This window comes from Suricata suricatta, chromosome 1 (assembly GCF_006229205.1).
Source record: "Suricata suricatta isolate VVHF042 chromosome 1, meerkat_22Aug2017_6uvM2_HiC, whole genome shotgun sequence".
Classification (NCBI taxonomy): Eukaryota; Metazoa; Chordata; class Mammalia; order Carnivora; family Herpestidae; genus Suricata; species Suricata suricatta.
Genome location: NC_043700.1, coordinates 156312576 through 156327587, shown reverse-complemented (window position 1 = coordinate 156327587; position 15012 = coordinate 156312576). Strand labels below are relative to the sequence as shown.

At 35.1% G+C, this 15012-nt stretch overlaps 1 protein-coding gene across 1 annotated transcript in view; it reads left to right on the top strand.

Moving 5' to 3' along the window:
- GABRB1 (gamma-aminobutyric acid type A receptor beta1 subunit) overlaps nucleotides 1-15012 on the top strand; it is a 373510-nt gene that overhangs the window by 248350 nt on the left and 110148 nt on the right. Inside the window, exon 5 of the mRNA XM_029946293.1 lies at nucleotides 13942-14024. Within this exon, the coding sequence (XP_029802153.1) occupies nucleotides 13942-14024 (83 nt within the window). The remainder of the gene's footprint in view (nucleotides 1-13941; nucleotides 14025-15012) is intronic.

The following is a 15012-nucleotide window of genomic DNA, read 5'->3' as shown; positions in this document are numbered from 1 at the left end:
CTGTGAGATCCTGACCTGAGCCAAAATCAAGAGTCAGACATTCAACTTACTGAGCCATCAGGCACTTTTGTGTTTGTGTCTATAAAAAAATATTTTGTTGGGGCACCTGGGTGGCTCAGTCGGTTAAGCATCCAACTCCGGCTCAGATCATGATCTTGCAGTCTATAGGTTGGAGCCCCGCTTGGGGTCCGTACTGCTCAGAGCCTGGAGCCTGCTACAGATTCTGTCTCCCTCTCTCTCTGCTTCTCCTCTCTGTTCATGCTCTGTCTCTCAAAAATAAACTTTAAAAAAGATTTTTTATTTTGTTTATATTCAAGTTTCTCTTCAGATTGTATAAATCTTTCACCTTTTTACTGAAGAAAATATTCTGTTTAAGGCTAAAATATTTAAAATATTAGAATTACCATGTTCCTTATTTTCTAGCAATTTAGGAATATCTGATTTTTATTAGCACTTATTTGTCTAAATAAACCAATCAGGACATATTAAAGGCTTTATAATCTAATTTATTAATACTTTCCTGTAACAAAAGGTAAAGGCCCTTCTGAATTATAGATACAAAGATGCTTATAAATTTAGATCTATGTACTTGCCACAGGTCAAGAAGGAATATAGAAACACAGAAATTTATGGTCCAGATATCAAACGGCTCCTTTCCATTCCACTGGGCACAAGATTCTTAATTGACTTGAGCTCAAAATGGGCAAATAGATAAAACAAACAAAAAGACTAACAAATCAGACTCTCTGGTGTCTCTCATCCAACAGAGTATAGAACTCTAACTCTGTAATCCATTAACCTATTTACAGAAATCATTAAAAGATCAGACCGTGAAACCAAATTCTCAATCACTGCTATCACCAAGAGAATAACGTATTGGCTGTAAGCAAACCAGAAACAAAAACAAACAAAAAATCAGTATGGAGGATAAAAAGAGAATAGGAATCAGCAAAGTTATATTCTTGGGTTTCACCTTAAAATGAATCAATAAATATATATTTCACCCCGATGAGTCAAGAAATATACATACCTGAGCTTAAGTTGCCTATAGGATATACTTTTCTGGTAACACATTTTACCTGGCTCTGTTAGGTAAATCCATTGGTCATCCTGATAGATTACCTCCAAAACTGTTAAAAGAAAATAATTTCAAAAATAAAAAATCATGTAAGAATATAAAACAAACATGTCAAAGTTTTCAACAACTCAATTAATAAGAGAGCTAGTAAGAGATTACATCTAGTTCAAAGGGGAATCCAAGGGGAAAATATACTGAAATGACATATCATACTGAAAATAATTTACAGATAGATGCAAACTGGCAAAATTGGCCAATTATCTAGGCAATAATCAATTACCATTGCATTTCAATGGACAAGAATTGTTTGCATTGTTGTTATTTCTCTAGAGTGTAGAGTTGCAAAATAGCTGTTAGGTAATGAAAAGTGAGATAATCCTGACCACTAGACAAGACATCTAGTAGTCTTTCTGGTTAATTTAAAAATCTTTCATAAGTTTCCCTACACAATAAGCAGTAAAGCATTTTTTGAATTACAGATACAAATACACATAATTTACACGTGCTTGCAAATTCAGATCTATGCTTTAGTCACAGGTCCAGAGTCAACAAAGAAACCCAAAACTATAGTCAGAATACGGTTATCTCCTCTAACAAAAGAGATTTCTCTTCTCGCTCAAAAACAATTCCCAGCATAGAAGGACACAATGAATATTTGGGGAGATAATATGAGCAAAGTACATAATGCTGCTCCTTATCATATTTCTATGCACAGTATTAATGCAACATGTAAATTTCTCTATTAAATGAAGCGATTTCTTTGTATAATATTTGAATGTGAAATATTGAGAAATCATTCTTACGGGGGAGATGTTAATTACACTTGCTTCTATCAGTAATACCTTCTGTTTACACAGTGATATTATATCACTATATTATTAATTATAGGATTAATAAAATTATACTATTATATAATATCATATAAGTCATGAATGTTTTATATGTGAATGTTTTCCACATACTAAACTAATAAACTGCATTCAAATAATTTTAAATATGTAAAACTCAAGACACCTTTACTCTGAGGCTTTGGGCTATTTAAAGTCAAATTATTATGTATATGGGATATTCAAAACTAGGTTCTATATGTTTATTGTATAATATTTCTTAATAAGTAATTATACTTTAAGAAATACTTACTGGTAAGGCACCTGGCTAGCTCGGTCCAAAAGACATGTGACACTTGGTCTCAGGGTGATGAGTTCTAGTCCTAGGTTGGGCACACAGTTTAAAAATAAGATTTAGGGGCGCCTGGGGGGCTCAGTCAGCTAAGCCTCCGACTTCGGCTCAGGTCATGATCTCACCTTCATGGGTTCGAGCCCCGCATCGGGCTCTGTGCTGACAGCTAGCTCAGAGCCTGGAGCCTGCTTCCGATTCTGTGTCTCCCTCTCTCTCTGCCCCTCCGCGCTCATGCTCAGTCTCTCTCTGCCTCCAAAATAAATAAAACATTTAAAAAATAATAAAATAAAAAATAAATAAAAATAAGAGTTATTGGGTAAAGTGTTTGGAATTTACGTAGCAGGCTGATGGTCTCTACTAAAATGTAGTTCTCATTTATGCAGTTTTTGGATTATAGGGCTGAACCATTTAAACAATCAAGGTACTAAAACAGTCTTTTGCTCACAGTAATTAATTATCAGAGGTCACTTGAACATTTAGGTTTCCATAAACCTAAAAATGGTATTAATGAATCTTATTACTCTCGAGATTAATGGCCAGAGAAATCTCTTTATGTTTAATGTAATATAGGCAAAACTATATGTGCAATTTCCCATCTTTAGGAGAAAACATTTTAACTTTGCAATCCATATATGTAATCAGGTATCCTTTTGGAGTCCAGTATATTTAGAATTTTTTGTTTTCTTATTTTTTAGTTTGAGGGACGGTGGTAAGAAAGGGTACACTAGAAGAAATGTGCATTTATTTACACTGAATTTTCAGCAACTAAAACTTCCTTTGTTAAGAAAGGAAGGACTATGCTGAGGGGCACCTGGGTGGCTCCTAGGTTAAGCAATTACGGCTGACTCTTGATTTCAGCTAAGGTCATGATCTCACAGCTCATGAGTTCATGACCCCCGCATGCTCACAGCACAGAGCCTGCTTGGGATCCTCGGTCTCCCTCTCTCTGACCTTCCCCCTCTCAAAAATAAGTAAGTAAGTAAATAAATAAATAAACAAAAGGAAGGACTACTCTGAAAAAGCACTTCTGTGAATTATGTAATTTGATTGCTCTTGTGTTTTAAGAAATTCATCACAGCCTTCTTCAGGTGTAACTAATATTTAAGGATTTCAATGTAAATAGATAGAAACAGGAAAATGTGCACTGCCACTATTTAGTGGAGAACAGTGATGGTAGTAGAATACAGATATGTTATTTAAACACAATTTATACACATAAGAACAACATCATGTTAGTTCCTGTTACAGGATATTTTTAGGTTTCTTTCCTTAGTCCATATACACTTCACTTCCAGGTTGTCTAAATAATCCTTCATTTTTCTTCACTTTTTAAATTGAAAAATAAGCCAGACCACAAAAATTGTTAATTATTAATTGCCTAGGAAGTTAGCATGCTAATGAAGCTGATGAAAATTTAATATTTTCATGATTAAAAACAAAAACCTTCTCATGCCAAGTAAATTCTTGCTTTTCACATAGAAAAGTCCAGCCCCTGGCCCACTCACCAATCACAAGAGAGAAACTGACACACATTAACCACTGAATTCCCCTTCCATTCATCCATTTAATAATGACAATCCCTATTTTGCTTCTACAAAGAAAACCAGCTTTTTGTACGTTGAGGCCCTAATGTACATAGGTTCTCCTGGGAGCAAGGAAAGAGGGTTTATGGAAACCTATGTTTACATTTGGACTATTTAATGCAAACACTAGTGTTATGACCACTCTTCACTCACATGGCCTCTAAAAACCCTAACAGATGAAACATCTTATGACACAGGGATCAATTTAAGGATGCATCAAAGCAGCATTGTGGCCCTAGAAATTATCCAACTGACAATAGCCTCTGACTGTTTACTTAGCAAATACACCCAAATGCTTTTTTTAATAAGAAACTGAATTGGTATGGGGGAAATGGACCTTCATTTTAAATCTGTATTCCAGGTTATATCAAATCTGTATTGGTCTCTTAATCAAGAGAGCACAGTGGTCTTTTTCCTCTTCTCTAGCATAGTAATGATTTCAGTGTTTCCTGAAGTTACATATTAATTCCATTAATTTACACCTCAATTCTATGCCAGACACTGGGCTGGACACTGGTAAGTGAATCATTAATAGGTGATTTCCCTTGTGGCACTTACCATCTATCAATTCAAGCAGCTATATACACACACAAAAAAAAACCCCACTAATCAAACAGACATGTAATTGCAAATTGTGATGAAATTTTGAGGAATTAGATATGATATATATGAGTCATATATATATATGATTCAAATATATACATATGAGGAAATATGTATAAGTTGACAGATCTCTTAACTGAAGGTACTCATTTCAGAAGATTATAATCATCATTCACTACTAAATGTCAGTTAGGTATAGAGAATGTGAGGGAAAGATAAACTTTGTGGGGTTCTTTACCTTTTTAATGGTAATTCTAGGATAAGGACAAGAAAGTAGCTATAGGTAGTTCAAAATAACATTTAAGATGAGAGTGAAAGTGAGTTATTTGAAGATCTGTCTGTTCAGATGTATAGACAAAGGAGGGAAGAGAAGGGGAGGGAGGGTGAAATGAAGGAAGGAAGGAAAGAAGGAAGGAAGGAATAAAGGAAGGAAGGAGGGAGGGGCGGAGGAAGGAAAGAAGACAAGGAAAGATGGAGGAAGGGTGAGAAAACTGTCAGAGATTGCTACAAGAGCATCTCCATCCCATCCTATCTCCTCCTTCCCCTGCCTCTCCCTGCTGAGACACTACTATGCCAAAACTGTTATTTATCAACAAGGAACACATTTTTAAATTTTACTATACATGTGCACACATATGATTTCCTAAGTCATATATCTTGGTCTTGTAAAATTGTATATTATCTTTTCAATTTTTTATTTAAATTCCAGTTAGTTGACATGAAGTATAATATTAGTTTAAGATGGACAATATAGTGATTCAACACTTTCATACAACACCTGGTGCTCATCACAATATGTGCATCCCTTAATTCTCATCGTCCATCTAACCCATCTCCCTCCACCTCCCTTCTGACACCTACCAGTTTGTTCTCCATAGTTAAGAGTCTGTTTCTTCGTTTGCTCCCCACCTCTTTTTTCCCCATGTTTGTTTGTTTTGTTTCTTAAATTCCACACATGAGTGAAATCATATAGTATTTGTCTTTTCCTGACTGACTTATTTCACTCAGCATAACACTCCAGCTCCATCCATGTCATTACCAATGGCAAGATTTCATTCCTTTTTATGGATGAATAATATTCCATCGTATATATAACTTTTTGTAGGCACCCTCTCTGGTTTCACATTATGTGAGATATGCCCATGTTTATACATACAGATCTAGTTCATTCATTTTAACTGCTATCAGGTGGTCCATAGCCTATCCACCTGAATTGTGTATCCATTTTGCTCTGCTGGAGACTTTTGGTGTTTACCTGTTTTTGCTATTACACAAAGTCCTTGATTAACATCCTTATTTTTGTCTTCTTGTGTGCAAATGAGTAGGCATCTAAAAGTAGAATGGCTGGGTCCTACTAAGCTCTCCAGAATTTAACTCTTTAACATTGTACTTACAATAAGATTAATAAGAAAGAAGCCTTATTTTGTTTTATAGCTCCATTTTGGGAGTTTATGCTTATAAAAGCACAGGCACAAAAATAATTATTATTTTATTTATTATATTTTATGATTGCAATATCTGGAATGCTTCATCATTAACTTGGAAATATAAAATCCTCTTTCTATCTTTGTCTTTTAGAATATACAATCACCTGTCAATTAGCTTAATTTGTTTTTCAAGTTTTTATGTAAATTTCAGTTAGTTAATAAACAGTGTAATATTAGTTTCAGGTGTAGAATTGAGTGATCCATCACTTATGTGCAATACCCAGTGCTCCTCACAAGTGCCCTCCTTCAACTCCATCACTCATTTAACCCATACTCCCCTCACCCACCTCCCCTCTGGCAACTATCAATTTGTTCGGTATAATTTAGACTCTGTTTCTTGATTTTCCTCCCTTGATTTTCTTCCACTATGTTCGTTGGACATAGATAGAGCTAGAGAGTACTATACTAAGTGAAATGAGCCAGTCAGAGAAAGACAAATACCATACGATTTCACTCATATGTGGAATTTAAGAATCAAGTAGCTTAATTTTCATTGTGTTCATTATGAACCAACAAAAGCGATATAGCTTTATTTCTGTAATTTATACCTCCCCCTCAAAAAATGTTCATAGTAAAACCATAAAAATTCATGTCAACAAAGATATTAAGTTCAACATATATTTTTTCTTCTAGTTAATTGAACACAATAGCAGTGACGTTATTCTATAAGGAGATTGTTCGCTCTTGCCTGATATTTGGTAGAATTCCATTATTGGTCTTTTTTTAATCACAGATTTCTAGATCACTAATGATTTTAGTTTCTAAAGAAAGAATGTGTCCAAATACATCTTTAAATAAACATAAAAAGATTTTACTGTACTAGTAATCAAAAAATGAAAATAAACTTAAAGTACCATTTTTCATTTGTTAACAAAAAGAATACAATATCCATTTGAGCAGTAACATAGGGAAACTGATACTTTCTTGCATTACAAATTGGGGCAATTCTTTAAGAAAGCATTTTGGCCACATATATTGTGAGAAGCCATAAAAATTTTCATATCTTTGGAGAGAGTAATCCTACTTATTGTGACTCTGTCCCAAAGAAATAATTAAAAATATGAAAAAGCCATATATTTATATAAGTGTTTACTTTAGCTTTATTTTAAACTCATAAAATTGAAAACCACCTAAATGTCAAACATAAAGTATATTATTTCCTAATGAAAAGTTTGCAATTCTGATGCCAAGGAGGAAAATGTTTGTGATATTAAGGTTGAAGGGAAGAAAAGAGAATTCTAAACATGGTTTTACAAGTATGTAAAAACCTCAAAGACATTGGAAGGGAGGGGATCAAATTAAATATTCCATAATGTTTATAGTTGTCATGGTAGAAGTAATAGTTCCCCACGAATTTCAGAATGTTTTAGAAAATGTATTATGTATTGAAAAAAGGAAAAGAATGGCATCCCAAGCACTGCTTTTCTTTTGAGATAGGGAGCTGGAAACTTTGCACAATTTATACTCCTGTCATTCATTTCGGGTTTTGCTTTGTTTTGTATTTTTCCTAACAGAAAGCCATTGTCCTAGGAGACTGCAGTATGTTAATGCTTTATCACTCCTGAACCTTCTTTCACTCCTTCAGGAACGCCATTTCAAGATTACCTTTCAGTAAATGTGTGAGCTCTTTGTTTTGGGAGAAATCATTCTGTGGCAAAGCAACAGTGCAGATTTGCAAAAAAGTCAAAAATTAATAATTTTGAAAGAAGATCTGTAACTTTGCTTTACCTCCTAATTCTCTCTGACTCTTTGTTTAACTAACCTGCACTTATTGATTACCAAGTCATGGCGTTCCAGTCGAGATAAAGACCTGACTTCGACTTCGACTTCAATTTTTAAGTCCCTTCCCATTGTTTAAAGGCCCATTATTATCTTAATTCTTCACAGTTTGTCCACCACAGAAATTCCTGATGATGAAAATGATAATAAAAATACTCTGATTTGGAGGAGGGAGCCATGTTCCCCCAGCCCCTTAATACAGATCTCAGATAATTGTTATTGGGAAATATTAAACATGATAGAAATTTAAAAGATGCTCTTATACTTCACAGCTATTTGAATATAGTGATATAATTGGGAAAAATAGTCTGACTTAAACTTAGATACCTAGGGTCAAAGATGACTGAGGCTGTCAGAGGATCCTTGGTAAGGGTCTATTAATTACTATTGCCCTGTTGTTACCTTTTTTTTTTTTTTTTTTTTGCTCCCCTGCCCCAGGAGTCTTTGATTTCTGAAAGGCTTTTCATATTCACAGAGTGGTTCATGAATCACTCTGGCTCAACAGAAATGAATAAAAATGAGCCTATTTACACAACATTTGGTATGTAACTAATTACTTAAAACAACTGCTTGAGATGGCACTGAGAAGAGCTTCATTAGCATTCCGCAGTGAAAGTACAAAACAAAAAGAGAAAAGAAAGCAGAAACCTGGAATCAAAAAATAAAGAATAAAAATCTAAGAGTAGCAAAGAGAATGCTTTTTATTTAGTGTGGAATTTCAAAGAGGGCCTAATGACGTCATCCAAGAGGAATGGTTAAGTAGAACAAGATATCTACATTTCAAAATCTTGAATATCCATTAAAAATGTGTTCATGAAGACTATCACAAATGCATTATTTAAAGTCTTACCTTTAAGGTTAACAGAAAAACAGCAAAGGAAATTTTTAAATATAGTGTAATTTCACTTTGCTAAACAATATACTTAGAAGAAAGACAATAAGATTGTGGTGATGAGATTATGGGTCATTTGTATTCTTTTATTTGTAAGTTTCTATATTTCCCAGATGTTTTATTATGACCACATATTAATTGTAAAATGTATTTGTATCAGTAAACTTAAATGTATGTATTTATTTATTTAGAAGCACATAGTTCAAAAGTAATAGCTAGAAGTAATTGAGTGACTACTGTGTACCAATCACTGAACTTGTATGTGCACATAACCCTCTTCTCTTTCCTTGTTCCACAACACATCCACTTCCACATCACCTCCATTCTTGGAACATCACAAACCCAGGTTAAGGCATCTTTTGTCCAAATGAGCCCAGTCAGAGCCTGATGCAGGGCTTGATCCCAAGACCCTGGAATCATGACCTGAGCCAAAACAAAGAGTCGGATGCTCAATCCACTGAGCTACCCAGGTCCCCAAGGGCTGTCACTTCAGTTTAACATTTTCAGGCTGCCTTTTTCCTCCCTTACCTCATCTTTTTTGTCATGTAGATTCTATTAAATAGTAGAATTTTGCTCCAGAGATATCACATTTAAAACTTAGGAGCTCATCCTTATAAAACTAAAGATTATGGGAAAATCTCAATTGTATGTACATAATTTGTCCATTGATTTGAGTTCACATTGTTATTTGCAAAAGGGCCCTCTCTGTGTGTGTGTGTGTGTGTGTGTGTGTGTGTGTGTGTGTGACTGAATTTTAATATATTTATAGGCCAGGACTTACTGCCTGTGTTTTGTCAGCAATGAGAGTTATACAGTCCTTAGATATCAAATATACATGATTTGCAATTACACTGACTCTTAAGGTCAGTGACCATGCAGCATACACCTTAATAAATGACTACCCCAGTACTGTGATTTCCATTCACTCCAAAGTCTCATGGGAGCAGAGTTTCTAACTAACAGCCTATTATAGTGTTCTGACCTAACCTTCAAAATGTCAATAAATTGGATTATAATGTAAGCCACTCTAAATGTCTTTGAAAAAAAGACAGATGAATGTTAAGCTGTCATGAATCTGTACCTCTGGGAAGTCTGTGTTCAGAAGAATAGTTAATGCTTTTATGTTTAGCTGGTTCTACTCTATTGTACTTTCATTTGCTATCGACAAATAATTATCTTTTCACACACTCAGAATAAGTGACCTGGGTGTTAAAAGTGAAACACAAAATTCAAAAAAACCACTTCAATGTTGAAGCCCTCAACCCGTCCAGTTTTGGGACCTTTGGCACCTTGGATTCCATAGAAGATTTAGACTATCAGGCAGCTTCAGCCCCAGTGTGAGTACATTTCCATGTGGATGTGTTAATCAGTTGAGCAATTACATTCAGCAAAGTGAACAAATGGAAACACAGGGAGCAGTCATTCTTAGCAACACTCATTGCTGCTTTGCACCCAGAAGACAGAACAGCTGAACAGAACTCTGCCCAGGAACATCTTTCTTTTTATTGATGATCCTGAGAATTCTTGCTCAGCAATTCTTTTATTACAAAGGGCTAAGGGCACTCAGCCCACTCAGCCATAAGTATTACAAATCTGGAAATGCCAACCCTTAAATTAGCAGAGACCTACACGGTTACATACATTTCTACAGACCACAACATAAATTTATGAGTAACTGCTTGCACAGAGGTCCCTGTCTGAGCCTCAATGATTCCTCTCTTCTTAGATAAGGGACCCTTGGGAGTCCCTGGTGACAATATTTGTAGGAGTGCAACTTTCCTTCCTGCTCTTACAAAATAATTTTGGAAGATTTGGCACCTAATCCAAGTTGAGCCAATGAAATCCTCTTGAGAATTTGAAATTTGGAACAGAGAGATCCCAAGAAGGAAGTTATTTCACTAATATCAGTCTTCCTCAGAGAAAGTTGGGCACTTTTCACAGCTCGGGTTCCTGGAGCTGCCCTGATTCTTTCCCTTTCTGAGTTGTGATTACTTAACTCTGCTCGGTTTCATAATGGTACTTGAGGCCAAAGTAAACCAGTCCAGGTGATATTAGTTGAAAAATCATCAGGTCGTGGGCAAGCTTCTGATGTGATATATCATTTCCCAAGGTGATTATCAAGTTTATATCTGTTGACTGCTAAATGAATTGACCATAACAAATAGCAACAGTAACTGCAGTTATGTTCACAAGGATTTTTTTAACACTCACAATTCTAGGACCCATACATATGACACATTTGTTAATCATTTATAGACAGTGCTTTGTTGGTTTTTCAAATTGCTTTGTAAAACTTTACAGAGCCTCACAACATGTGAACCTGTGGTTCAGCATAAGCCTTTAATGCATGTCCTTACTCAGATATGATGACTTTGCTTACCAGATGACACATGTCTGAAAATGAGGTCAATTAAGTGAGATAAGCTGACCAACAGGGCTCAACTGATGTTCTCAAGTGTCCTTAAAGCTTTTCAATAGTTCCACAAATATTTGATTTTAAATTGATGTTTAAATATTATAACTATTTTAAACTATAATAAGCATGCACATTGTAATATATCTTATGCCACATTTTAATGCATACAAGACCATCATAGTATTAACTTTTGCTGCCAGATTAACGTAAGCAGAGCATGAAGCACCAAAGAGAGCTTCCCTTTAATTCATCATTAAACACCTACTAGAGTTCATCCACCTAGAGGTGTATCTGAACCATTTGCAAAGGTGTGATTGATTATAGGATGTTACTTGATCACCTGGGGGTGCCAACTCAAGATAGCCCATGGCCAGTCATGTATGATTTTAGAAGCAAGTGTTTCCTTACTTATTAGGATTTTTGATATTATACAAATAAAATACAGCACAAAAATAATTGGTGCTGAGAGGCTTAAGACCATAATTCTAATCATAATCCCTGCTTTCAAATTTCTGTGCTCATTAAAGTAGGTTCAACATATAAATTTATAAGGTTGATTTCATATTAACAAACTCTGTGTAGCTTTCATTTCATTTATATCTTATATGCTGATGTTCTCTAGATTTCGTTTTATTAAAGATATCCTCAGAGGAAAAATGTTTGAAGACCATCGTTGTGGCAGGGTCACGCAACCTTGGCACTACTGACATTTGGGAACAGATAATTCTTTATTGGTGGCCAGTATCCTGGGCATTGTAGAATATTTAGCAGCATCCCTGGCCTCCACCCACTAGATGCTGGTATCAAGCCTCTACCCCCAACCTGATGATCAAAAATATCTTCAGATATTGCCAAATGTCCCCTGTGCAGAAAAGTTATCTCTGGTTGAGAATTACCAAATAAGTCATAATATCAGAAGGCTGGCCACAATAGTAATTTCTATGGAATGTTCACATCCTCCTGAATTTTTAATTCATAAGCAGCTGTTAAACAAAGAATATAGTAAAGTAGATAGGTGATGTTCAAGGCATTTTTAAATATTCATTATGCTGCCTTATTGAGGGCATTTGAGATACTACCTGGGTCATAAAAATAATGTTGTGGAATTATCTCTTAAGGCAACAAAAGATCTTTATGATATATTATTAAGTGAAAAAAATGAATTCATATGCTAATGGGAGTGGGAAGCAACAAGGAATCTAGTAAAATCCTTTTACATGCTAATTTCTGGAATACAACTAGTCTTCATATTTTTTGTAAACTACTTTGAAGAAATGTTTTTAATTGAATTTTTAAATTCCTTTTGCTCTTGCCTAATGCTCAAATAAATCTGATTAAATTGACCAACATCCTGTCTAAGAAAGGCTTCATGCAAATCTTCACCTCAGTAAACTTCCATTTTTTATAAGGAAAAGAGAAATTGGAAATGGCTAGCATTTTTCTAATAAGGTTTTTAAGAAGAAGTTTCTGTTAGGTTAACACAAATGACCAGAACAATAACTCATCTTAGAAGCCACAAAAAATATAGATTTGAGAATGACTTTGTCAAATTTAAACACACTGTTGATGGGAGTGTAAGTTGGCACAACCTCTATGAAGAGTGATGTAGCAAAATTTCAAATGTACATACAATTCTTTCTAACAATTCCCTGTCTAGAAATAACCAACACATATAGTCAGACATAGTAGAGTATACCAGTATATTCAAAGCGTCTTCATTTGTAAAAGTAAGAAAATAGAAAACAATGTAAATGCTCACCAAACTGTGATTGTAAAAATAAATTATATTTCCATATAACTGAACCTACTGTAGTAAATTTTTTTAAGACAGCTTATTATTTACTCACATGGGACCAAATCCAAGATGCACTGATAATGAAAACAAGCAAGGTTCAGAGCAGGAAATGTGGTAGGATGTCATCTAAGAAGTTTCCCCCAAGAAGATATACCTGACTTCTTTTTCATGTGGAGTATTTATGGGAAAAGTCCAGTGTTGTAGCTCCTGTAGATTAAGCTAGAAAGGAAACATTATGAAATTGGAGCCTTTTGCATTTTGTAAAATACGATTATATGTTATTTTGTGTAGAAGAATTATGTAATTTTTTTAAATAAAAGTACTTTGTCAATTACAAAGTGATACCAAATGCTTGTAAGCATGGACTAGCCAAAGGAATTGGAGGTACTCACACACTCTACATTCTAGCACCCTTTACAGGCAAGAAAAAATGGAGGGATAATAGAAATCCCAGTAGGATATCTAGAGTCAAAATCCTGTGATTTGCATAAACAAATAAGGTCAATGGAAAGCAAAAACTGAAAAATACTGTCTGAACACCAATCCTACATAGTGTTTCTTTACTGGTTACGTGCTATCTGCTGAGTATAGGTAGAAGAGGGTCTCAGATGAATCCAACAAATCATTCTAATAGTGAGGACTGTGAGGACCCAACTGTCATGGAAGGTGGGTTTTATTGTTCTTGTCATTTTTGTTGTTGTTTTACTATTAGGCTATAGCAGGAGAGGGAGATAGGTTTTGATGCATAATGTTGATCTCCTCTTACTCATAAGGCCAGACTCACTGTAGATACTGTCACAGACATTGCTAGACGCCAGCAAGAATAGGAAGGGCCATGGGATACTTACAGATGTAAATGACTATCATTTTTTGAGCACTTACTAACTATGAGGCACCAGACTAGGAGCTTTATACACGTTATCTCTCTTAATCCTTACAGTCGTGTTTTGACTGATGAAGGGACAGCTAGTGAGCAGCAAAGAAAGACTTGAACTTAATCTGCCCAGCTTCAAAAATTTTAATCATAAAATTGTGATGCCAACTGGTAAACATGATTTGGGGCTGCGAAGTCTGGAAATGAAAGTCATCATCTTTACGATGCTGTCTTTTCTCTCTCTCATCATGACAGGATCACAACCACAGCTGCATGTATGATGGACCTACGAAGATATCCTCTGGATGAGCAAAACTGCACTCTGGAGATTGAAAGTTGTGAGTTACTTGGACAGGGAAATGAGAAAGAAGGATGTTTGCTTGACCCAATGAAATTCAACCTTGCACTGGATAATTGGTACTAGGATACTTTCAGCTACACTTTCCTGCCAACTTTTCAAGAGATTCACAGTCCAGTGACATTTTCCCTCATATTGGTGACTCCAGGGTCATTTAAATGCCGTTATACTTTTGAACCATTAGAGAAAGTCCACTTATTTTGGCTGGACAATTTATGAAGTCATGCTTTCTCCTTAGGGTAGAGTTTCTCCCATGGTCCTCTAATCCCCAAGCTGCATTAATAAGAGAGGAAAAACATTTTAATATGAAAAGACCTTGTGAGATGGTTTTTGCTTCTATAGTCTGTGCATGTGAATGACTGTAAATTATTGTCTTTTAGAGCAACACTATGCTAGAGTCTTGTGCACATCTGGTGTTCTTCATGGGAAGAACAAGATGATAGTACTCATGAGGCTTGTGCTTTGAACCAAAGAGTTGATACTTTTCAAGTCTAGTAACTGATTTTTGTTTGTCTTCTTGGGTTGTGTTTTACTGATTGCTTTCTTCACAATTGGAATATCTTAGTCACTAATATTTAATCTGATTGACTTGGTTTCATTATTTCTCAGCCATAAACAGGCAGGCAGTTGAGCCCATTTATTGTGAATACCAGGCCTAGGGGATTTCCTGGTTTCAGAGGCACAGAAGGGTACATTAGGTAATTCAGAATATTATAAAACTACTTAATGTATGTGAGAAATAGACAGCTATTTATTTAGATAACCTAAAATACTCCCAGACCTGAACATCAAAATACCAAAGGAAAATTCCAGATGACCCTATAGTATTATTAAAGAATTAATGTATTCACCAGTGTCTGATTACTAAGCAATTACATCAATTTTCTAGTTTTGCTCTATAGAGGCTCAGAAATAAATAAAGATGCTTAGGTAGATATAGCTCTATATTTAGACATGCAAATTGATCT